The sequence below is a fragment of the Periplaneta americana genome, chromosome 16 (assembly GCF_040183065.1).
Source record: "Periplaneta americana isolate PAMFEO1 chromosome 16, P.americana_PAMFEO1_priV1, whole genome shotgun sequence".
NCBI lineage: Eukaryota > Metazoa > Arthropoda > Insecta > Blattodea > Blattidae > Periplaneta > Periplaneta americana.
The window spans coordinates 21,686,873-21,714,347 of NC_091132.1; the positions used below are offsets into that span (position 1 = coordinate 21,686,873).

Below are 27,475 nucleotides of genomic sequence, written 5' to 3' on the forward strand. Positions count from 1 at the left end.
ATTGCTTCCAATTTTATTCCTACGCGTTCTTTCCTATTAAGGGGTTAGGTACAGCTTACAGCAGTAAAATTTTTGTAAATATTCAACATTTTTTTCCTCCATTACTGTATCTTGTACAGTAATAAAAATTGGTATGTGTAAAACACTGTGCTTCTGCTACATGAAAAAAATACTTTTACGATTTAAAATAAATTATTTATATACATGTTTTTCAAAATTCAAAATGGTGGCAGCTCACTGTGCAGTGATGAAGTGTTTCCCTCATAACTCATAATCTTGTTTACGTTTTCATGTTATCTCTCTTTTACTTTATTACTGAAATTCATGTTTACAATATCATCCTCTTTCAACTACATTCCTTAATAAATAATATTTTTTTTATTTTGTGTTACAAGAAAATACTAGGCCTAATATTCGACAATTTTTTAAAATGAATTTATTTTTTATCACACAATCTATCAAAGGTAGAGAAGTGATGTTGCATCATATTGTAGATATGACATGAATAAATACACACAAGAAATTTCATTACAGAATGTTGAGTAGTTTTTTAGTTATGTGGGAAACGCTTCATTACTGCACAGTGAACTGAATTTAAAAAAATGCAAATAATTTTTTTAAATAGTACTTTTTTTCATATAGCAGAAGGACAGTGTTTTACACATACTAATTTTCATTACTGTACAAGATACAGTAATGGAGGAAAAAAAAAGTTGAATATTTCAAAATTTTACTGCTTACAAGCTGTACCTAACCCCTTAATGTGACATTTGTTTCTATTATGTTCGGCGTGTTTTATTCTGCTGTAATCTATTCGAATTGTGTTATCCATTAACGAGTAAAGGCTGGTTCACAATAAACCGGAAACGAGAATCGGAACGAAAACGAAAACGGTAAAATTGTTTAAATGTATACATTTAAATGTGAGCATTCACAATTAACGAAAAGCTTGCCGGAGCCCGAGATCGGGAACGGAGAGTTGGCCAAGTTTCAACTTCGGCTTTCACGTTTCCGATCACAGCCCACTAGATTCATTCTATTGCCATCTAAAAGCTATTTTGTCGTCGCATATTTTGTAGCAAGACCATGACATAACCTATGCATTATTTTGTTCTGTGCTGTGCATCATGGAGCAAGTTTTATTTGATGAGATTCTAATATTGAAATCCTCACATTTACGATAAGCGGCGTGCCTCGTATAAAGATGAGAAAATGAAGGAGAATACGTGGCTTTGAACACCGATCGGAAGCGAATCATATTTTATTATTGTATTGGTTGTATGACACACTACATATTCACGCTTCAATTCAATAACTACTGTTGCGTTCATTTTTGTTCTATTACAAATGTTTCTTCTCTAATTATTTTACGTTATGGTAGACTTAAAATAGGTTGTGATAATAAAGATGCATGGGCATATTTACAGTACCGTACCTAATGAAATGTTTCAGTTGAAATTTCGAAGTTGGTTAACCTGTGTTTATGTTGGCTGCCTTGTACTCATGAGAGAACGCCATTGGTCAATTATACACAAATAACATCAGAATGCGTAATATCGACTTTACATATCGTTATTGACATACATATCGATATGCATAGTCGTCTACGCTCTCGGTTTATTGTGAATCAAAAATTTTCATATTCACGTCCTCTGCTTCTAGTTTTCATTCTGGTTCTCGTTCCCGGTTTATTGTGAACCAGCCTTAAACCACCGAAAGTAAATATTGATATTCGTGGAAACCAAACTCGGTCCCTTTGCTATGAAAATCTCGGCGGTGTTGTTAGATTCTCTTATACTTCGTGCTATGCAGGTTGCAGAGAAGTGACTCTTCGCTGTCTAGACGGCAGAGCGCCCATTTCCTTCTCTTAAGCATCCCATCTTTCATTTCGCTTATAATGCGGCCGGCACAGAGCTGCTACAATGGTCACATAACTTAAGTACTTCATCACACCTGCTCCCTCTACGTGTGATAAGGCCAACAAAGCCGGCATTGTGTTCTACCATTTTTACTCTTCCAGGCATGCCTTACAAATGAAGTCACGATCCCATACAAATGCTCTCAATTTCACTTCCATCACTGTAACTTTCTCTGAACAGCAACGCTAGAAATTTCCCTCAAGTTACGTCTGTAGCTATAAGTGAAAATGTGTGAAATGGGTGACTATTTATTATGATGCAGCCTCCTGAAATTTTCAATCGTGTGTTCCTGGAATACAATGGTAACAATTTAAGCTCAATGCAAAATAATCACATTCGCTATAAGAACTGATCATAAATAACTTTAGTAAAGAGTGACTAGCTTCGAAAATTGACCGAGCTAAATATCGAATTGCATTGAGAAGTGATAGGGCATTTGAGTAAATCCCCATGATACTAAATAGAAAATAATTAGTTATACAATGTAGACTTAAAATACATAAAACTCGTGAGTCGTTATTACAGTATATATTATTACTTATTATTATAACACCAATTTGATGGTTTATTATAAGAGAAAACAAAAATTCCACTACCGGTATGCTTAGGTAGCTCAGTTGGTAGAGCAGCTGGCTACGGACTGGAAGGTCCGGGGTTCGATCCCAGGATTTTTTCTCGTTGCCAAACTTTCAGAACGGCCCCAAGGTTCACTCAGCCTTCTATAAAATTGAGTACTGGGTCTTTCCCGGGGGTAAAAGGCGGTCAGAGCGTGGTGCCGACCACACCACCTCATTCTAGTGCCGAGGTCATGGAAAGCATGGGGCTCTACCTCCATGCCCCCCAAGTGCCTTCATGGCATGTTACGGGGACACCTTTTTACCGGTATGCTTAATTTAGATCGTAGAAGTAAGTTGTATCTGATGATGCCGTAAAAGACCAAAACGTTTATACATTATTTATATTTAACATGTATTAACAAATTTTAATATTAAATTGATGTCATAAGATTGAATATTTTAACATTATTTATTGTAAGTAACAGTAAGTAATAACTGCTACGCCCTAGAAGTATGTAATTCTGATATCTCTGTTTCACCTATACGGGATCCCCTCTATTAAAATTCTATACGACCTAAGACGCTTAAACGAATCATGAACTCCTATAAATGAATAAAAACTATGTTTATGCCTAAAAATGGCCTTTTTAGTATTTTGCGTATATTTAAACTGAAAATACCGGTACTAAAAACGCAAAAATGCCCAAAAAAATCGTATTTAAAATATAAAAAAAACTTATGTCTGGAAAGTTCCATATTTGTCTTAGAAGGGGAGAGAAGAAGATTTTATCTAATTTCCTGAAACCGATGTACATAAATACCACGTAAAATGGAATAGGCCTATTTACTTAAATTGTTAAAATTATTAATTGCTAATTTTATATAAACTCCTAAAATCCTTAAACTGGATTTTATATAGTTCTAAATCTTTCTTTTTAGCACCTAAAATCCGTTCCCTAGTAATAATAATAGTAATGATAACTTTTACTTACTTGTGGCTTTTAAAGAACCCGGAGGTTCATTGCCGCCTCACATAAGCCCGCCATCGGTCCCTATCCTGAGCAAGATTAATCTAGTCTCTATCATATCCCACCTCCCTCAAATCCATTTTAATATTATCCTCCATCTACGTCTCGGCCTCCCCAAAGGTATTTTTCCCTCGGCCTCCCAACTAACACTCTATATGCACTTCTGGACTCCCTCATTCTTGCTACATGCTCTAACAATAATAATAATAATAATAATAATAATAATAATAATAATAATAATAATAATAATAATAATAATTCGTTAAAGACAAATGAATTAATTTGGAAATTAACCTTTCTTTCTTCCTTTTTCCGTTATACCTCCCCTGCAATACCGCCTCACATACCATAGTGGTATGGGGTGAAATCAGCACTAGACATCTACAAATTGCGGCACTCCCTAGATGTGCTTCAGATACAGTAAAAGTGCATCCACTTATTAAAATTGGATCTTTTTTTTTAGATTGAGATTTTGCTGAGAAAAGAGCTTTCTTTACAGAACAACAAAAACATATTTTTCGGTTATTTTTAAACATTTTTTTTTACCAAAATCTCCACAACGCAGGTTCACCGCAGAGATATTACAGAGCAAGACAATTAACAACCATCCAGTCCTGTGGACGGAAAATAAATTTCTTCCATTGTGTGCGATGGGAATCAAACCCAGACAGCTTGAATAGGCGGCGTACACGCTACCTTAGAGACACCGCGGCCGACCACTTCAAAATTAATACCACAATTAAAAACCTAGAATAAAAGCTAAATTAATTATTTCTGTTTTATACGTCGCGAATTTATTAGTCACCTCATTTGTGTACGGATAATAATTGACTAAATTAAAATTAAGTTGAATATTTCGTTAAACTTTTGCACGTTACAAAATGAATTGATTAGCATGTCACATTCACTTGTTCCCCGCCTCTTCTATCACGGCTGGCTGGATTCGACGCTACTTTGTTTTAATTTCGGTAATCCAAAGCCTATTGCAATTAATGACGTCACCGTATTATCTGAAAGTGTGGCCAGATTTCTCGAATGTCAAGCACATAAACATTTCACGTTAAAAAAAAAACAACAAAAATCGAAGCCACACCCAAGAGCAACACTTGGTCAAAGGGCAAACGCACTACCACATGGTCTACGCCGTTGGCTAATTTTTATGTTATGCTTAGTTTTATATCACAAACTTTCGTCTTAAACGTATCACCAAAATAAAGGCTGGTTCACAATAAACCGAGAACGAGAACCAGAGTGAAAACGAGAAGCAGAGAACGTGAATATGAAAATTTTTGATTCACAATAAACCGAGAAAGTAGACGACTATGCATATCGATATGCATGTCAATAACAATATGTAAAGTCGATATTACGCATTCTGATATCATTTGTGTATAATTGACCAATGGCGTTCTCTCATGAGTACAAGGCAGCCAACATAAACACAGGTTAACCAACTTCAAGATTTCAACGGTACTATAAATATGCCCATGCATCTTTATTATCACAACTTATTTTAAGTCTACCATAACGTAAAATAATTAGAGAAGAAATATTTGTAATAGAACAAAAATGAACATAACAGTAGTTATTGAATTGAAGCATGAATATGTAGTGTGTAATACAAGCAATACAATAATAAAATATGATTCACTATGATCGGTGTTCAAAGATGCAGCTATTGAGAGCCACGTATTCTCCTTCATTTTCTCATCTTTATACGAGGTGCGCCGCTTATCGTAAACGTGAGGATTTTCCTCAACATTCAATATTAGAATCTCATCAAATAAAACTTGCTTCATGATGCACAGCACAGAACAAAATAATGCATAGGTTATGTCACGGTCTTCTTGCTACAAAATATGCGACGACAAAATAGCTTTTAGATGGCAATAGAATTAATCTAGTGGGCTGTGATCGGAAACGTGAACGCCAAAGTCGAAACTTGGCCAAATCTCCGTTGCCGATCCCGGGCTCCGGCAAGCTTTTCGTTAATTGTGAATGCTCACATTTAAATGTACAGATTTTAACAATTTTACCGTTTTCGTTTTCGTTCCGATTCTCGTTTCCGGTTTATTGTGAACCAGCCTTTAGTGTTCCCCAAAGCGTAAGACTCTCTATTCATTTGTTTACATAATGCAGAAGAGAATACTAATGCAAGATCTCAAATGTTTATTCTTGCAGTCTGGTGGGGGCGGCGGAGGTGGCGCACTAGAAGAGCATCGGCGCATGCGCAACTATCTGCGCCGAATGGAACGCGAGGGTGTACAGAGAGTGAAGATGTTCCTTGTTATTACAGCGGCTTATGTTCTTTTCTGGGGGCCGCTCTTTTTTGTGACCCTGGTCCATCATCCTGCGCTAGGCAACCAGCTTGGATACGAGGTACTTCTCAAGCTATCAAGTATATAGCATGGCAACCGCATCCGGTACCAATCAATACATCAAGCGAAAACACGACTACTGTAAATCAATTGAGAAAACATTCATTTGCTTCTGCAGAGCCAGCACTCAGCAGAAAGTCGATGGCCATTTCTCGTCCGACATAAACTACAGTAGAGTGCACAGGTCGTAGTATTGGGGGGGGGGGGACAAGAAAAAGTGACAGATAAAGATAATGAATATGGATTCATAACTATTATTTATTACTCACGAGATGAAGAGCGAGAGATGAAGCGACAGATACTGTTCTCCAACCAGGAGATCAACCGTGAAAGGAATGTGCTTACTATTGCGTCATGTATTGAAGAGAAGTAGATAATATTAGAGTTATAACGTCAGTTTAAAATTCATGCGCTCTCCTGCATATGTTATTTCCTTTATGGAGGGATTAAAAGACCAGGAGATTAACAGTGATCTAATTTTGTAACTAGGGTAGTATAAAAATGTGTATATCAGTGTTATGGTTTGTGCTTTGAGAGATAGCCAAGAGAGATAGGAGTATCCACGTGTGTGACCTTATGACATCTTATGACATCAACATTCATTCACAGCATCACCCCGCTTCGTTTCATTCCCTGGAGATTTTCTCGTGGTTGGAGTACAGTATGAATGCTTGCATTATGTGACACATTAGCGATACTATTTACTAAAATACAGTGTGTCCCAAAAGTCATAGTAGGGTTTCAGAGGATTATATTTTTCAATGAATAGAGGTATAAATGTAATATAGGCGCCAGATGAAAATAAAACTTTCAAAGTTTTTCGTCTGTAAGTTTGAGGCACTGAAGAAAACAAAATATTGTAACAATCGACAAATACAATAATTTCCATTGTTACAATTAATCATATAATAGATGTTAAAAAAAATGCAATGTGTTTTGTGATTGGCAAAATTTGAATCTGTACGATGTAAATTTCGACTCGTATTTAACGAAGAACCGCAACACGAGAATAATGTTCGTCGTTGGGATAGACAGTTAAAAAAGACCGGAAACCTACTGGAGAGCGATATAAGAAGGCGACATCCCGGATGGCTGGATGGTTTTCAGGAAATGCTGTGATGCACGTAAGCTTTTAAAATACACACAAAAAAGAGGATGGACCCGCTAACATAACAAGCATAGATTGCGCATTCCATTTGATCAATGTTATAGAGGAAAGGAGCCTAATTTGGGGAGGTTTCCTATTTTGGGGAGGTGGTGTTCTTCTACCAAGAAAGTACTGTCATAGTGTGAAAAGCATGTAAAACATTTCTCGACAGCCTTCTGAATCCGCATGGCTTTGATCTGAGCCAGCTATTTTAGTCATAAGGGCATGTTCTCCTTTTGTTACAGAAGTTAAGTTTTTGCAAGGTTGACATTTCGGAAGATTTGTAAATACAGGTGAGTATTTATTCTTATTTTAATATTAATAATATGAAGTATAATCTGGAGAACAGAATTACACATTTTGTTTCAATTCCGAGTTCAATGTAGAGATTATTAAAATTAATTCATTTGGTAATTGTAAGTGTCCCAAATTGGGGAGGTGTTGGTTTCCTAATTTGGGGAACGGCATATTAGGACTCATACTGCTATTATTATTCAGATATAGTCTCGTGTTCATATAGAATTAAGTTCGCAATATACAAGGTATAATTAAATCGCCAACGCTTGTGAATTAATAGAAAAAAATAAATAATTCTATCATGGGAAATTCGGGATTCGATGATCAGCGAAGTGGTTGGCAAAATCTTCATTCGTCCAGAAATGTATAATAATAATGTTTTATGTCAAATATTGTCAATGTTGAAAAGGAAATTGATAAAATAAAGTCCCGGAACAAAGTTCTTGTTAATGTAATGTAATTTTTGTGATGTTTTTGTTACCAAAGGCCCATTATCAACACAAGCATCCCGTCAGAAGACGTCACTTCCAGAATAGGATACTGACACTGATGTGAAACATTGTGGCTCTGACGACAACGAAGATGCTGAGAGCCTCTATTGCTCCGGGTTATTTTCAGATGACCATAATAGAGAAGACGAAGGATATGTACTTCGGTACATCTCAATAATAATAGGGAGGACTGGATCCGCTGCATAAAGTGCAGGAAATGGGCGCACACGCATGTCTTCATGTTCCTCCAAAGAGTGAAAGATGTCTTTCTGCAAGTGTTAGACCTGATCTTATACTTATACTGACCTCCCCAAAATAGAGACTCAGAAAATGTATCACATAAAAAACAATGTTTCCTGTTCTCGCTTTCTGTTATAAACAGATCAATTTAAAAATAATTTATATTAAGGAAGTATGATCTCAATTAATGAAATAAACAAAATAGTGTACTTAAAAGTTATTTCTGTTTATATATTTTTACAGAGTTTTTTTTAAAAACCTCCCCAAATTAGGCTCCTTTCTTCTATTAGAGGCATAAGCTAGACAACGAAATAACTAATTATCTTCTTTAAATAACGAATGCATTGCGGGTGGTATCGACGCAACTTCCGTAAGGGACAATGCTGTAATATTTGTTTCAATTATTATTTCTTTGAAGTGGCACGCAGAAAAATGTTCCACGTTAAAAGAACAAGACGGCAATGTGAACCTTGGTTCTAGAGGTTGAGAATAATTCCTGTCTATATAATTATATGCTTGAAGAGTATTAGGGGAGGTAACACTTTTTTTTTTAACCAGGGTGATCGGAAAAACGTTTCGCGAGCTTCCAAGTACAAATATACAGCAAGGTTATCGGCGACATTCTTGCAACTGATCTGATCTGGTTTTTTTCTGTGAACGAAAAATGGGCAACTCATCGTAAGTGTCCAGTCGCCCGCGATTTAAATTTGAGTCGCGATTGTTTTCCAGTTGGACGAAGGACCCTAATCTAAGTGTAACTGATACTTGCAATCTCTTCTATATTCCACATACCGGCTGGCATCAATCATACACAGCGTCTGTGCACATGACGTTACGAAGAGCTTATCTTACGTTTCTGGCTACGAGCAATGCATTATTTATAAGTCGTCTAACCGCAGTCGCTGCAACCTTTTACAGAAACATGAGCCTCAAAGTGAAATCAACAGCAGTACAACTCCATCAACGCGCGTTGTATTTACGCAAATTACGTGAGCGTGAAGCACGAAAATTCCTTCCAAGTAGGGTGGCATGCATGCGTTTTACCTAGACAACTCAGAACTAGCCGCACGTAGAGACGAATCTAATGCAAGGTCCCCTGCACCCCAATGTTGAAAGAACAGCTAAAAACTTGCCAAAGAAAAATCCGACACAATAAACTCATTACATTATTATCACACCTCACAACTTCTCTTCATAAAGGAATTGTTAGTGAACTCGTGTCGAAACCTCAGCTATAACTGAACAGAAAAATTCACAGTGGACTGACAAACATCGGGTGTGCAAACACAGTTTTTACAAGACTTCGGGGATGATAGAGTAGATCAAAATAAATAATTTCAGATAACAAAGTAAGGGTCGGAAACATATAAACAACATTGGCTGTACATACCAAATAGAAAGAGCGGGAAAATTGACTTGATATGTTACATTAAGGGCATATGTACGTGAACGACCACAAATACACTCAGGGACAAAAAAAACCGGACACTTTAATATTTGCTGGTATTTTGCAAAACATTATCTTCTCATACAATATTATGGTAGCCATCTGTTGTTATGGAGACGTGTATACATTGTTGATTGTTGTTTGTTTCATAAACAAGCCATTACAACCAAATATTCGAATTTTGCTTTCGGAGTTTCAGCTATAACAATTTTGTCTCAACCATGTTGTGCTTCATTACCGTTATCATTCGTTATTTCTTTATTTTTACATTTTCTGAGTTTAAGTGGGGTTGTAACATTTGTCTTAAAACAAGAAGCGACCTGAAGATGTGACTCGAGCTGTAGCCCTTTACGATGATGGACGCAGTGTACGTTACATTGCAAATGTTATGAATATGGCTAGAAGCACAACCCATGATGCCATAAAACGGTATAGAGAGACCCTAGAATATACCACAAGACCAGGTTCGGGTCGTCCAAGAGCTACAAATCCAAATGAAGACAGGTATAGGGTGTTGAGAGTTCTTAGGGAGCGCAACCTGTCAGCTGCTAGTGTAGCCCAGCAATTTGTTAACATGCATGGACGCCCAATTTCGGCCAAAACAGTTAGAAGGAGGTTGAAAGCAAGTGGACTGATATCAAATAGACCTGCAACTGGTCCCAGACTTCTCAGGATGCATCGAGTTGAACGACTGCGTTTTGCAAATGATCACAGGGATTGGAGAAATGGACAGTGGAGCTGTGTTCTGTTCACCGATGAGTCCCGTTTCAATCTTTGCTCACCTGATGGATGTGAAAGAGTTTGGAGAAGGAGGGGAGAACGATTTTCACAGTGTTGCATTTCCGAAAATGTGCGGTATGGAGGTGTTGGAGTGATGGTTTGGGCAGGAGTGTGTACGGATGCTCGTACAGAGTTGGTTTTTGTTGAAAATGGAAGACTAACAGCTGATAGGTATATAAATGAATGTTTGGCTGATCATGTTGTGCCATTTGGCCAATATGTAGGCGATAATTTTGTTTTAATGCATGATAATGCACGGCCGCATATTGCCCATGCGGTCGGAGATTATCTCCAAGAAGTGGGAATCCATGTTCTTCCATGGCCAGCAAGGAGTCCAGACATGAACCCAATTGAACACGTGTGGCACATGCTGGGACGGAGTGTTAAGAATAGACGACCGAGACCAGAATCGTTACAAGAGTTGAGGCGAGCACTTGGCGAAGAATGGGAACTTATTCCTCAAGAAGACATTGCTAACCAAATTGAGAGCATGCCAAGACGTATGGATGCAGTTATTCAAGCCAGAGGGGGGTAATACCCGTTACTAAAAAAAGTTTTTAATGTTTAAGGCACCATAAAATGAAAAAACAGTTAGACCAAACGATGCCATAGTTATACGCCCTTTGTAATTTTTTGTAAATTTTCTCATGAGAGATTTTTTTTTTTCAAATGTTGTCGTATAAGGTACTAAATGAAACATTATTTTGTTTAAATGGGTTTTGTTTCATTTTGAAATAATTGGCAACAAAATACAAGCAAATATAGAAGTGTCCGGTTTTTTTTGTCCCTGAGTGTATTATCAGAAAATGCAGGCTCTAAATTTCTAAAATTTTATAAGAAAATGAATTCATAATTGGACAAAAATTACAAGGTACCACAACAAGACTTATTAGAACTTAAATATCTGATAAAAGTATAAAAAATGTTACTAATAATATTTTTCAAACCAGTTTTATCAGAGTATGAAAAAAAAAAAACAAATTCTGCAGTTACATCATTTGGTAACCATAACATTGTTATGGTCTCTCTGACATCTTTAATATTTTTCCTGCATGTAATAAACACTTATTTTTGAAAAGTAGACTACTCTCAGACATGTAGAGGTGTTTATTTTAATACAATTAATTTTTTATTTATCCTATGTAAAATATATTAAAGTTTACACAATGTTTTGTGACCTAATCTTTTTTTTTATTTTCAAAACAATGGACATTATTTAGTCTACCTTTTGGATCAATCCATGTTAAATCAGTGTACAAAATTTCAGAATTCTATCTCTAATGGTTGTGGAGTTGTGAAATAATAGGTGTAAAAATTTTCTAATTTTGGAAAATTTAATTTAAAGCAAAACGTGAATTCTTAAAAAATATTATTAGTAACCGTTTTCATACATTTATCAGATATTTAAATTCTAATAAGTCTCGTTGTGGTACCTTGTAATTTTTGTTCAATTATGAGTTCATTTCCTTATAAAATTTTAGAAATTTAGAGCCTGCATTTTTTTTGTTAATAATTTGGTCGTTCACGTACATATACCCTTAAGTTCCGGTTTCATCAACAGATGTTAAAAACTTAACAAATCATTATACTGTTTCAACAATAAATTTAACATAAAAACTAAAATAATTAGCTAACTTCAACAATTACTTAAACTGTTAATTTAACAACAGCACGTCATGTATCAAAAACTTAACAAAACTGTTAAAACACTAAATAGGTTATTGCTGGTGTGAAGAACGGCGCAGATGTAGAATTGCTATATTCAGAATTTTAGACCTTTTAAATGTAAGCTATGTCGACGGGAGTGAGGTGTAAGGATTATTGATTGCGAAAATAAACTTCAAGACGAATTTTTACTGTGGTATGGTACAGACCCTCGAAAACAGAAGATAGTACACGAGAATCGGTAGAGATTGGAACACAACAGAATGTGCCTCTTTCCCTTGCTACAGATATTAATAAATAATTCCACTAAAATGTTACGCCACTGGTTCTCTTCAGTCACCAACAAAGGTGACAAAGAAAAGAAAGAAAGGAACAAAGTGATAAGAATCGAACGTACCTTTGAATAAGTATTCCGTACACTTCAGTTGCCTTATCATGCTGCCATATATATTCCAATTCTTAGTTTATTTTTTTTTAACTAGTAAATACAAGCTGCAATCAATATATTTCCGAACTGCACTTACATTTATCATATCGTTAAATATACATGCGCGTGTCACTGACGATCTTGCTTCCATGTCTGTTGAATCAGTCTATCATATAGCATCAGATTGTCTTTAAGAACTGGACTTCTAAACGTAATATTGCGCAAACGTTATGTCAAGGACCGATTGCGATTTTACCTGAAATCTTCCAATATTCGCCTTATGCCTAGTTTTCTTCTCTGAATTTCAAGTGAAGCATTTAGTGTAAATTCCAGGCGTTTTCCTGGTTCTAGATAATTTCTCCTATTCCTATGTCCTGTGTGTTGCCTACATTCAGGGCAGTTCGGAAACTTGCTGATTTCCCCTTGTAAAAGATCAGCTATCTGGCGTGATATCGTGATGCGGTTTTCTTTAACGATAGTGACATAAAAGATTTTTATAAAAACAAATTGTCATATATCGTCAGCTTTTGTAATTTTATACAGAGTGTTTCAAAAGTGATGGTCAAAAATTTAGAGATAAGTACAAACGAAGAGAAACAAATAAGTTTCAGTAAACATGGGTCCGCAAATTAACCGTTTACGAGATAAGGCCCCTTTTATTCATTTAGTCATTCATTTATTTAATTTATTTATTTATTTTTGCTGGTTCGGGCCACCAATGAATCTAACATCTGGATAGGATAAAGCGGCAAGAGTCATGCTTCGTACGTATGACGCATTCACCCCCTCCTAATTCCTTCTAAGTGTGAGACGATATCTAAACACATTATATGGTGAACGGTGGATAGGTAGAGGAGGACCTGTACTTACATCACCAAATTTAAATTCTTTGGATTTTTGTTTGGGTTATGCAAAAAGCCTAGTTTACACAACAGACAACTGATGAATTGCAGCATCGGATTCTCTTTGTCTTCCAGCAAATAGAGAATTACCCAGGTTTACTCGAGCAAACTCTTGGGTTTTTGCTGAGAAGACTAGACAGATGTATCCTAGAGCATGGTCAGCATTTTGAACATCTGCTGAAAATTCATCATTTAACATGTTCATGGTGTACTGTACCTTGTTTATCCACAAACTTCACTGTGATTGATAAATTAATAAAACTGTTACTGCTTTTGTTGGAATTAGTACTTAGCGGGCTTCAACCAGCACAAAATAGCATTATCTCGTAAACGGTTAATTTGCGGAGCCATGTTTGCTGGAACTTTTTTGCTTCTTTTCGTTTTTTTACTTCTCATTCCCAAATTTTCGACCACTTTTAAAACACCCTGTATAAGTCCCGTCTCTTAAGGGGAGAGGATGGTATTGTTTTAAACTTTTTTCCTATTTGGTGTAAAATATTAATTTTTGTATGTAGAGAGCTCATTGCTGTGGCAACTCAACCAAATAAAATACTTTGAAAAAGAAAATTATTTGGGGGCCCAAATTTGAAAAAAAATATATCTAATGCAGGATTGTACTAAAACCCATATATCTAAACCGTTTGTAAAGATAGATTCAAACAGTTTTTTGCAATGTATTTGAAAAAGCATGTTCTACAAACTGTCTGTAACAGAATTTTGATATTAGTCCCTACGTTTGTAAAATAAACAATTAAAATTTAATAATAATTTTCTGATTTCCTTTCTTGCAAACAAACGGAGGTATTTTTAAAATGAACTCAATTAACAAAATTCTGTTACAGAGAAAAGTTTCCTAATAGTCTAAATAATGTGAGTTCTGCATTTCACGCATGTATCTTTAATAGTTCAGAAATTATATTCATTTTTGTCTGGCAATGTAGCAAAAAAAAATGAAGTTACTGGAAACCGATAAAAGCGGGCGTGTGATTTAAAAATCCATAACGCAGGAAGCTTAAAAATGGCGACTCAGCATCCGATAAGGGCACAAATACCCACAAAATGTTATGCTATGCATTCCACACATATCACAGAGTATTTTAAAGATTTTATGCTCGACCATTCCGAAATGTAGTAATTATACACCTGGTAGCAGTCCTTTAATGCATGTCATTAAAGTACACCTACTCATTAAAGTACAGGTGTTCAGCCAATGACAACTCAGCTTACAGATGTTCAGCCAATGACAAGTGAGCTTTGTACCGTTATAAAACCGCAAGTATCGATTATTCTCGGATATGCAATCGAAAGAGAATTAGCGAAAAGTCACGGAGGCTGGAAATCCAATACTGTCGCAGAAGGTTATGTTCTGTCAGTATAATAATTAGCGTTAATTGTAAATAATATTCAAATAAATTCAATTTGTCATCTCGTTTTTCAATGTCGAATTCAATAATCAAGGTTATATCAAGTTTAACGGGATTACATCAAGGTCAATGACATTATTGTTCCTCGGAAAAAATCAATACTTTCGCGTCTGCGCACATCTCACAATTCGCGACCTAGAACAAGTTCACTTCCGATCTTGTCAGATACAAATAAAATGTATACATCTGAATAATTTCAAGTTAGAAATATGGTCGAGCATAAAAAGTCGTATGAAACTCGCCTATAATGGTAATTAAGAAGCTTCTTAATTACTATCATTATAGGCTCGTTGAATAATGTACTATTTTTTTTTTCCTTTTTGAAAATTTACGCATTTTTCACCAAAAAATACCATCCTCTCCCCTTAAAATTGTTGTCGACATTGTGAGCCCCTGCTTCCAGATAACGCTCCACGTGGCCTACGTGCACGCATTCGTAAACCCGACGCTGTTCCTGGTGCTGCACCGCGGACTGCGCCAGGCGGCGCTGGACCTGTGCTGCGGCTGCTGCACGCAGTGGAGCGGCTGGATCCTCAGCATCACGTCCAACAACAACAGCAACAACAGCAGCAGCAGCACGGGGCTCGCGGGCTACCGCCAGGCCGCGCCCACCCTCCTGCCGCCCCCGCCGCAACCTCCCGCCACGTCCATCGGCGACATTTCATTGCTAAAACCGCCTCTACCTCCCGCTAACAATAAACCTCAACTGGTAAATCGCACCTATATGTGAGTAGTATGTCGTAACGCCACAAGCACTGCACTAGCATGGTACGGCACTGCACTCAGAACGATGCCCGCTGCTTTGTAGCACAGCTAGCTGTCTACCTTACTATGTGTAGCTAGATACATACGTGAGTAGAGGCTCATTCACAATGAAAATTAAACATAACGTAAGCGTTAACTTAACAATATAAAAGTTACGGTAAAATCAAGAAGTCATACCATCATTCACAACGGGAACATAAACATACCCGCAAACATACTTGGTAACCATGGAAACATAACAACGACGCCATTTCCCCATATTCTGTCGTATACTTCAGCGCTCCACGATTGTATTCTGTTTGCAAATCACGTAAGCATAAGCATGAAAGTTTGGAGTTTGCAAACTTTCATGTTAACGTCTTACGGTAATGTTTATGTCAATGCTTATGTGAATCATTGTGAATGATCCCATTTCGTAGCCTGGGCGCAAACTTCTGTGTTTATGTTACGGTTATGTTTAATTTTCATTGCGAATGGGCCTTAAGCGTGTTGATGGATGGGTGGATGATATACAGACACATGGGAAGGTAGGTGGGTAAGATGAATATATGGATGGGCAGACGGATTGGTGGAAACTAAGATGGGAATTGGATGAATTGCTGGGGAATGTACGGATGGATGCATTGGAGGGTGGATGGATTAGTAATTATGATCTATTCAGAAGAATTTAGATCGTCATATCATCGGTTTACAGGCAAAACACATTACGTCAAAAATATTACTTCTGAGAAAAAGTCATTTGAAAGTTCTTGACAAAATATTATTTTTAGTCAATTCTTTCACTTTATGTGCATTTCATTTTTCAGTTCTTAAGGTATGGTCACACATCACTACTTTTGCTGCGCAACTTTTGTACTGCAGCTGCAAAAGTTGCGTGTCGTGTTCACACGTAAGCCAAGCAACTGGAGGTTGCGAGTCTGTTCATACACAAGGCGCTACTTTTGCAGCCGCAGTCATGCTGCAGGTTTCCATCTCCGTGTTGATTTCTCAATATACATTTTGTAGTTATGTTCGTATTATTAATAAACTCATGCGAAAGCGTACTTATCTATTATTTGTTTTTCTGTCCTAACTAGTATTCAGAAATTGGCATTATTTTTACTATAAAACTTTTAAAAACGCCTATATACTTAAATGATAACCGGCAGCATATTGACGTAATCAATGTTGGCAGCCCTCCTGTTTGAAAGTACGCTACAGAAAATTAAAAAAGTGAATTATATCGTCAGCAAATATGCTCAGATTGTGTTGTGCATTTAATAACTGTTACAAATAATTTATTTTCATCACATCCAACATTAAAATACATCCAAACAATAAAAGTATCATTGGCACATATGGGTGGCAACACTGGTCGCAACCGCAGCAAAAGTTTCAACAAAACCGATATCAAAAATGCTGCGGCTGCAACCCTGAGAACCCTGTTCACACGTCGCTACTTTTAAGCTGCGCGCAGCATGGAAAAGTAGCGGGCAGCAGGTTCGGCAGGCGCTACTTTTCGGGTTGCACCGTTGTTCACATGTCGCAGTACGAGAGTTGCGCAGTTTTTTGTACTGCATCGCTGCAAAAGTAGCGACGTGTGACCGTACCTTTAGTTTATACACATGCATTATGTACAGCCTTAGACACAAAAAATGACCGCTCTCCTGCAGCGTGAATTTGTCCTAAGTCCACTTCGGGCAGCGCATGTTTCACACGACTAGGGAATGGATGTTTTGCAACCAACTTAGCCCTTGAATATATCTTTGTTATGGATTATTAAAATGATAACATTTTATCTATAAACAGACAGAAATATGCAAAACAAAGAAAAAAACAGAGCCGATCTTTTTTTTATGTTTAAGACTGTGCATCACATACGCCTTTTTCCCAGAAGTAATATTTTTTTACTTAATGTCTTTAGCTTGTAAACCGACGATATCTTCTCGTAACTACTTGCAGGTGACATCATTAGGAACAGTGAAGGCTCGGGACATCACTTGCAAGAAGTTTCGAAACGTTTGGAATATTGAGTCTCAATGCATGGTTCAAAACCCAAAATTCTTCTTCTGGAATGAAAGATGGATGTTTGGATAAGTCGAAGGATGAATAGATGCATCAATATACAGACCATACATTTTACCTTTCCACACCTTCAACATCGTCTTCGGAAAGATAAGCATTTTCAGCACTTTCATAATTTAAAATTGTAAAAAAAATAAATAAATAAAAGATAAAACCTGTTCGTTCTACGGTTTCTCTCTCATAACCGAGCGCTCAGTGGTCCGCGTGTGGGCAACTGCGCCGTGCACTGTCGTTACCACTATATTTCCGCGAGCGTGGAAAGATAAAATGTATGTACAGTACTTAAAGATAGAGAGGAAGTACGAACGGAGAGATGACCAGATGAAAGAATTTATTGATAATTTGTGTAAATTTATGTGGATCAATAATGAATGGACGGTTAGAGGAAAAGACGAATGGATGAGTATGTTTATTAAATAAACGGAAGAATGGGTAGATATGAATAGACTGATAGATGTATGAAGGACGGAAGAAACTGGGATGACATGGAGGAAGAGATGAATGGATTTATTGATAAATTCATGTAAATTTAGATGTTTTTGTAAAATGTAAAAACACGCTTTCTTTCTGCAATTTATTCGAATGAAGGTGTAGGAGAGCCGTCCCAAACAAAATTTGATGTGTTGCCTGTTTTATACTTTATCAAATATACCCAGTTTTATTTAAAATGTATGCAGTCGGTATCTCGTTATTCAAAACAAAGACGCTGTATATTTGTACATTTTTTTTTATTAGAGAAACGTCATAAAATTCGTATACAGCGGATAAATGTGTATGCTAATCTAGAACACATAGAGACAATCACATAATATACTCATCAAAGAAAACAAATTTGAGAAGTGTAACAAAACCATAAAAAGTGGTGATTAGTGATTACTATATTGTAAAAAAAATAGCGGTGGGTTCACTAGTGAAGTGAGTAGGAGAGTGTATGGGCGTAGAACTATGTTTGGCAGCGAGGTCTGTTCAAGTCTCCATGGAGACCGCCGAGACCTGGTATCAATTTTGACCCGTCCAGCATTATACACAGCCACCGGTGTGGCTCAGTCGGTTAAGGCGCTTGTCTGCCGGTCTGAGTTGCGTTCGGGCGCGGGTTCGATCCCCGCGTGGGCTAATTACCTGGTTGGGTTTTCTCCGAGGTTTTCCCCAACCGTAAGGTGAATGCCAGGTAATCTATGGCGAACCCTCGGCCTCATCTCGCTATCACTAATCTCATCGACGCTAAATAACCTCGTAGTTGATATAGCGTCGTTAAATTAATTAATTAATTTACTTACCTATTTACTTATTTATTTATTTATTTATTTATTTATTTATTTATTTATTTATTTATTTACTTATTTATTTATTTATTTATTCTGGTAGAATTAAGACCATGACACACTACCAGAAGTGAAATACATAATGAAACAATGACAAAAATAGTAAAGTCATACTTAAATATAAAAATAATTTTCATGCACATTAACAAACTTACATGGGCTATAATGAAATATAAACTAAACATAATACATAATTAAGTTATTTACAATTCATATCCTAATTCTACTTTATGATAGGCTTAAATAACAATTTATATACACACAGAATAACCTATAAAAATCGACTAACACTCACAAATCAATTTCATGTAAAGGTATGCAATCAATTCTTAATTTAAATTGGTTAACCGTTCGGCAATCCCTGACATGAAGAAGTAAGGAGTTCCTTAGGCGACAAACTGACACGGTGAAAGAGGATGAATAGGAAGAGGTACGGTGACGAGGAATGGATAGTAAGGCCTGATGTTGATTCCGTAACGTTGTAAGATATTCAAAGCGAGTTCTCAGATATTTTGGAGTAGACGTGAACAATATTCCAAACAGAACAGACAAAGAATGTGCTATTCTACGTTCCTACGTAAATAACCAACTAAAAAAAAGTATTATACACTATCCGCATTCATTACACGAGTATATATAGACGGCTGCGGTGACACGTCTCGCCGTTCTACAGCCACAGAGTTCACGGACGTAAATACTAGGAAACCCTATCACTAGGGATTATAAATGCAATGGGTTGGTCTTTCAGGTTGGGGTTATGCGGAAGAGCTGGTACCCCACCCATGAAAAAAAAAATACATTAGTCATAAACTTTTAAGGTCAAGTGTACTTTATTAAAGACATTTTCAATGAATCGTCATAGTTTATAAGTACAATTTAGTCTTCCGTAGACATTACCACAAAAACGATTCCTTGTCTACGAGCTTTCAGTATTGTAATTAGGCTATTCAATTACCGCCTTAATCTCATCTACTGTAAGCATTTCACGAGAAGATCCGAGCAAAAAATGCGAGTTTCCCCCCCCCCCACTCTTGTAACCTATCACCGACACGGAATCGGCCGGCCATTGACTGAGCCTTGTTTGTCCCAACCGGCCAATGACACCACTGCCATCCACCTGCTCCTTCAAGAACGCAGAGTTACTGGCTTACTCTCTCCTCTTACCCCGCAAGGACCATATTCCCCTCGCAGGGTTCCTCTCGTGAAATTTGGACAGCTAAAACCATTCAAAATTTGTACAACTAAACCGTCGAAATGTTTAAATCTGCACGTAGTTCATCAATGCAGTTTTTCCTTATGAATAATGCCGTGTACCCCGTGTATGAGCTGCATAGAACACAGAGGGTCCGCTGACCACCAATTGGAAATCACTGATTTAAAGCATACAAGCGTCGGGAAGGGTTATCTGTGCGTAGGAGTAAGAGATTGACGTGTTTCCGACGTGTCAACTGTTTGCCATGAAAGACGGCAGCCAAAGTCGTGCAGGTCTGTTTTCTTTTCTCAGAAAACGGCGTTGTTTACCAGTCGATTAGAAAAACAAGAGGTCTACTGCACTAAAACTTCCAGCTTCTCTTGGCATTCCTTGTACCACACGAAACCAAATCCACAAGCAATAGTTGTGCGCTTACGACGTTAATAGCAGACGAACATGTGTTGCACTGCGCGCTACGATATTTAATATTAGAATTACTAATACTTTATGAGCCATTTCTTGTGCTTGTACGTGTAATATCAAACGTTCACGATCTTACATTGTAATATTCAACGCACGTGTGACTGCTGCTTCAAAATAAAACCTGAAAAAAAAAACACTAAAACGAAGAGCAAATTCGCAATCACTACCACAATACAACACAAACACACAAACGCTCACTGGCTAAAGCTAGTCTGCGTAACGTTTTAATGCGGTGCATTCAGATTAGACTGATATTTACCCGTAAAGATATAGACGATAGACATTTAAACTGTTTCCATTTAACAAGCTGTGAACGGAGAACTATTGATCAGAAGAACGCGAAACTTGATAGCATTTTGGTGGGCATGCGGAAAATAAATCAAGAACCTCTATTTAAAAAAAAAATCAACAGGTCAGCGTAACTAAGTTAAATATTTTCACGTAGAACCACGTATGGGTGCGATCATCTTTCGACAGGCGCACAGTTTAGCTACGCTGCATTTCTTTAAGTAGAATTACGTGAGGGTGCGAAAGTGCCGGTCTCCTGTCGTAACCAACGAATAGGCTGTGAATGAATGGCAATCCATCTATTCCCCTTGTTCTCCTTGTCTTCCCCTTATTCTCCTTGTCTTTTCCCTATTGTCCTTGTATTTTCCTTGTTCTCATTGTATCCTCATTGTTATCCTTATCTTTTCCCTATTATCCCTGTATTTTCCTTGTTCTCATTGTATCCTCATTGTTATCCTTGTCTTTTCCCCATCCTCCTTGTATTTTCCTTGTTGTCATTGTATCCTCATAGTTATCCTTGTCTTTTCCCTATTCTCCTTGTATTTTCCTTGTTGTCATTGTATCCTCATTGTTATCCTTGTCTTTTCCCCATCCTCCTTGTATTTTCCTTGTTCTCATTGTATCCTCATTGTTATCCTTGTCTTTTCCCTATTCTCCTTGTATTTTCCTTGTTCTCATTGTATCCTCATTGTTATCCTTATCTTTTCCCTATTCTCCTTGTATTTTCCTTGTTCTCATTGTATCCTCATTGTCATCCTTGTCTTTTCCCCATCCTCCTTGTATTTTCCTTGTTCTCATTGTATCCTTGTCTTTTCCCTATTCTCCTTGTATTTTCCTTGTTCTCATTGTATCCTCATTGTTATCCTTGTCTTATCCCTATTCTCCTTGTATTTTCCTTGTTCTCATTGTATCCTCATTGTTATCCTTGTCTTTTCCCTATTCTCCTTGTATTTTCCTTGTTCTCATTGTATCCTCATTGTTATCCTTATCTTTTCCCTATTATCCTTGTATTTTCCTTGTTCTCATTGTATCCTCATTGTTATCCTTGTCTTTTCCCCATCCTCCTTGTATTTTCCTTGTCATTGTATCCTCATTGTTATCCTTGTCTTTTCCCTATTCTCCTTGTATTTTCCTTGTTGTCATTGTATCCTCATTGTTATCCTTGTCTTTTCCCCATCCTCCTTGTATTTTCCTTGTTCTCATTGTATCCTCATTGTTATCCTTGTCTTTTCCCTATTCTCCTTGTATTTTCCTTGTTCTCATTGTATCCTCATTGTTATCCTTATCTTTTCCCTATTCTCCTTGTATTTTCCTTGTTCTCATTGTATCCTCATTGTCATCCTTGTCTTTTCCCCATCCTCCTTGTATTTTCCTTGTTCTCATTGTATCCTTGTCTTTTCCCTATTCTCCTTGTATTTTCCTTGTTCTCATTGTATCCTCATTGTTATCCTTGTCTTATCCCTATTCTCCTTGTATTTTCCTTGTTCTCATTGTATCCTCATTGTTATCCTTGTCTTTTCCCTATTCTCCTTGTATTTTCCTTGTTCTCATTGTATCCTCATTGTTATCCTTATCTTTTCCCTATTATCCTTGTATTTTCCTTGTTCTCATTGTATCCTCATTGTTATCCTTGTCTTTTCCCCATCCTCCTTGTATTTTCCTTGTCATTGTATCCTCATTGTTATCCTTGTCTTTTCCCTATCCTCCTTGTATTTTCCTTGTTCTCATTGTATCCTCATTGTTATCCTTGTCTTTTCCCTATCCTCCTTGTATTTTCCTTGTTCTCATTGTATCCTCATTGTAATCCTTGTCTTTTCCCCATCCTCCTTGTATTTTCCTTGTTCTCATTGAATCCTCATTGTTATCCTTGTCTTTTCCCTATCCTCCTTGTATTTTCCTTGTTCTCATTGTATCCTCATTGTTATCCTTGTCTTTTTCCTATCCTCCTTGTATTTTCCTTGTTCTCATTGTATCCTCATTGTTATCCTTGTCTTTTCCCTATCCTCCTTGCATTTTCCTTGTTCTCATTGTATCCTCGTTGTTATCCTTGTCTTTTCCCTATCCTCCTTGTATTTTCCTTGTTCTCATTGTATCCTCATTGTTATCCTTGTCTTTTCCCTATCCTCCTTGTATTTTCCTTGTTCTCATTGTATCCTCATTGTTATCCTTGTCTTTTCCCTATTCTCCTTGTATTTTCCTTGTTCTCATTGTATCTTCATTGTTCTCCTTGTCTTCCCCTTATTATCCTTGTCTTTTCCCTATTGTCCATGTACTTTTCTTGTTCTCATTGTATCCTCATTGTTATCCTTGTTTTCCCCTGCTCTCCTTGTACTCCTCTTATTCTTATTGCATATCTATAATCGTTTTGTTAGTTAGTGGGGTTTAAAAAGGGCGCGTCAGCTACTATGGCTATTTGCGCCCTTATCTAAAATCTTTTACTAAACACTAACTCAATACAATAACCAGAATACTTAAAAGAAGTAAAAAGCGTTGTCACGGTTAAAACGAGGCAGTTTCAAAAGGATGATGCATAAAAAACACAACCGTGAGCAGTTCACAGAACTTAGCTGGTATTTAAAAAGAAACAATAAAATAATAAAACATATGCCGCCAGAAATAAATTATCTGGCGCATTTCTAAAATGCTCGGATGTAAAAGGTCCAAATGTCAAGTGTGTTAAAAACACATATAAAATAACGAATGTAACCTCCTGATGTAAAGGGTCCGGAGGATAAGTAAAACGGATCAATAAAAAACTAAATCCTGTAAAGTCCTGTATTCGATAAAAAATCTCAGAAGTGCATTAATTGTACAATTAAAATCGTTTCCAAGAGCGCCACGTAGAGTGGGCCGAATTCCATACTGCCGACGGATACGGTCATATTTTCTACACTGTGATAAAAATTGTTCCACCGTAAGTGGAACATGGCATATATTACACTCCGGCTGAGGCTCGCCACGTAGGATAATCGTTTTGTCTTCCCCTTGTTTTCCTTGTATTCCACTTATTCTCCTTGTTTTTCCCCCCGTTCTCATAGAATTCCCCTTCTTCTCCCTGCTTTTCCCTCTCTTTTTTCTCCTTGTATTCCCCTTTCTCCTTTCATTCCACTCGGTTAAATTCACAATTACTGATTAAGTACCTGTATTTTATAATGGTCGCTTTTCACACGAATTCTCAGCGGGTATTTGCATTGCATAACGATCGCTTTTCGCTTTGTGAGTGAAACTGTGTTTTTGTATCTGTGTAAAACTTTATTTTAAACACCATTTCAGTCACGTTAATACTGCTGTCACTCTTGAATAACCCCACATGTTAATTGCAAAAATTTACTTTCGAGCACGTCTATTTCAACAGCTGAATTCCAAAGCTGTCAATACAATGTTAGATACTACCACACTATTACAGCCAACAGTACCAACTGCAGACACTGCATTCTTTATCAAAATCAATATTTGATGTTCTCTCAGCTATACACAATAACAGTAAAATTGTGTTCATAAAAGTATGATTGTACAAGCATTTGCTCTTGGGATTCGAATTTGTTGCGCTCTCTTGTGTTCGTAATTAAAAATATGACCGCGGACGTTCCGAATGAGTTCAAGCAACACAGTTTTAATTTCCCTTCACAAAACTACGTCACTAAAATTAAATATAGAGTCACACGAATGTCTCCATATTTGGACTGTTTCATTATGTCACCCATAATTGCTTTTCGTTGGTAAGACAGTGCATGGCATGTGACAGGACTGTTGTGCAAAATGTTATTTTTAAAAAAAAGTTACGCGATTTTATTACTGCGTAATATCTCTCACACAAAGCAGAGTTCAACATCTGGGAATAAGGAGTACATACAGACGTGGACAAATTATTAGCAAAATTGGAGATTTTTATTATATATTTTTACAAAATATGATTCTTCAATTTAGACTACGGTTGACATCTTTGCGTATCTCCAAATTATTAGAAAAATTGAAGATTTGTATTGTATATTTTTACAAAATTTGACTCTCCAATTTAGACTACAATTGGTATTTTTGCATATTTACAAATTAACAAAAGTGAAGATTTTTCTTCTATATTTTTACAAAATTCGACTCTTCAATTTGGACTACAGGTGACATTTTGGATATTTCCAAATTGTTAGCAAAACTGAAGATTTTTATTATATATTTTTACAAAATTTGACTCTTCACTTTAGACTGCGGTTGACATTTTTGCATATTTACAAATTATTAGCAAAACTGAAGATTTTATTATATATTTTTTTACAAAATTTGACTCTTCAACTTAGAATAGCCTACATTTGACATTTTTGCATATTTCTATCTACTATAATGATAGAAATATGCAAAATTGTCAACTGTAGTCTAAATTGAGAAGTCAAATTTTGTAAATAGAATTATCATAAAAATCGTCAATTTTGTTAATAATTTGTCCACGTCTGTATGTAACATCAAATACAGTAGCGCGCAAAAGCATTTTGTAGAAAACATATGCCACAATTACAAAAAGATAAGTATTGAAAAGAAAAAAAAAGGGCAGTCGATAATTGAAAAGTAAGTATTTCTAATCCATTTAGTACGAAAATGCATTTCGTTTAAACAGGGCTATCTTGAGTAAAAAATAATTGAAAATTCTTCTGGATCAAAAGCAATTTGTAAGTCCAAGTATGTATTTCGTTGCGTACTCCCGAGCTGTCATCACAGCAGCACATAGTTTGGCATTGAATCCACAAGATTTTGCAATCGTTCGAGTGGAAGTTGTGACAATTTTTCCAATAAGGCAGCAAAGAACTGAACCTTATTTGAGTAACTTCTACGACAAACACATCGATCCAATTCATTTTTTAATAGGTTATTTTACGACGCTTTATCAACATCTTCGGTTATTTAGCGTCTGAATGAGATGAAGGTGATAATGCTGGTGAAATGAATCCGAGGTCCAGCACCGAAAGTTACCCAGCATTTGCTCAATTAGGTTGAGGGAAAACCCCGGAAAAAACCAGGTAACTTGCCCCGACCTGGAATCGAACCCGGGCCAACTGGTTTCGCGGCCAGACGCGCTGACCGTCACTCCACAGGGACTCCAATTCATCCCAGATATGTTAAATAGGATTAAGATCCGGACTTTGGTTTCGCCAATTCAAAAGTTTGATTTTTTTCTGCATATATTTTTTTTAAATGGCCGGAAGTGTGTTTTGTGGTCATTGTCCTGCTGAAAAATCCAATACATGGTACATTCTTCCTCCCATGTGGAACCATATTCTCTTCTGAAATGTCACTATACATAAAACGATCCATAGTCCCTTCTATTTAGACTAGAGAATCAATTCCACTTCTAGAAAATCAGCCCCACACTATGATGATACCACCACCATACTTAATGGTTGGTACCTGGTATTTTTTGTTGTATATTTGGTTTTTTGGTCGACGTACATACTGCACACCATCAGAAGAAAATAAATTAAATTTACTCTCATCACTCCATAACACCTTATACCAGTCTGTAGTGTTCCATGTTTGATACATTTTTGCAAACTCTAACTTGGCCTTCCTATTTTTTCGGATTTCTGAATGGTTTTCGTGATGGTTGTCTACCATTTAAATCACCTTATTTAACGTCCGCTCAGACTATAGAGACTATTCAGAGACGAAGATGTTATATTGTAACTGTAATTCTTCATTTCGAATCATCTTAGATTACAGAGACTGTTAAGAGACGATGAGATTATTGTATTTTAATTGTAATTCTTTATTTAACGTCCGCTCAGATTACAGAGACTATTCAGAGACTATGAGATTATTGTAACTGTAATTCCTTATTTAACGTCCGATCAGACTATAGAGACTATTCAGAGACGATGAGATTATTGTAATTGTAATTACTTATTTAACGTCCGCTCAAACTACAGAAACTATTCAGAGACGATGAGATTATTGTAATTGTAATTTCCCATTTAATTCCGCTCAAACTACAGAGACTATTCAGAGACGATGAGATTATTGTAATTGTAATTCCTTATTTAACGCCCGCTCAAACTACAGAGACTATTCAAAGACGAAGAGATTATTGTAATTGTGATTCCCTATTTAACGTCCGCTCAAACTACAGAGACTATTCAGAGACGATGAGATTATTGTAATTGTAATTCCTAATTTAACGTCCGCTCAAACTACAAAGCCTATTCAGAGACGATGAGATTATTGTAATTGTAATTCCTAATTTAACGTCCGCTCAAACTACAGAGTCTATTCAGAGACGATGAGATTATTGTAATTGTAATTCCTTATTTAACGCCCGCTCAAACTACAGAGACTATTCAGAGACGATGAGATTATTGTAATTGTAATTCCTTATTTAACGCCCGCTCAAACTACAGAGACTATTCAGAGACGATGAGATTATTGTAATTGTAATTCCTTATTTAACGCCCGCTCAAACTACAGAGACTATTCAGAGACGGTGAGATTATTGTAATTGTAATTCCTTATTCAACGCCCGCTCAAACTACAGAGACTATTCAGAGACGATGAGATTATTGTAATTGTAATTCCTTATTTAACGCCCGCTCAAACTACAGAGACTATTCAGAGACGAAGATGTTATATTGTAACTGTAATTCTTTATTCAGAATCATCTTAGATTACAGAGACTGTTA

At 36.6% G+C, this 27,475-nt stretch overlaps 2 protein-coding genes across 2 annotated transcripts in view; one reads left to right on the top strand and one right to left on the bottom strand.

Annotated features, from left to right (window-relative positions):
• LOC138692278 (midasin-like) overlaps positions 1 to 27,475 on the bottom strand; it is a 507,844-nt gene that overhangs the window by 286,832 nt on the left and 193,537 nt on the right. The gene's annotated exons all lie outside the window — the stretch shown is intronic.
• LOC138716297 (uncharacterized) lies at positions 5,545 to 15,481 on the top strand. The gene is made up of 2 exons (XM_069849229.1): positions 5,545 to 5,883; positions 15,106 to 15,481. Exons 1-2 carry the CDS (start codon positions 5,638 to 5,640, stop codon positions 15,430 to 15,432), a joined length of 573 nt encoding a protein of 190 aa, XP_069705330.1. The 5' UTR covers positions 5,545 to 5,637; the 3' UTR covers positions 15,433 to 15,481.

Excerpts from the sequence above, each read along its gene's own strand:
- LOC138716297 (XM_069849229.1), top strand. The coding sequence starts at position 5,638 with ATGCAGAAGAGAATACTAATGCAAGATCTCAAATGTTTATTCTTGCAG. Across the intron at positions 5,884-15,105 it reads GCAACCAGCTTGGATACGAG|ATAACGCTCCACGTGGCCTA; the intron begins GTACTTCTCAAG and ends CCCTGCTTCCAG.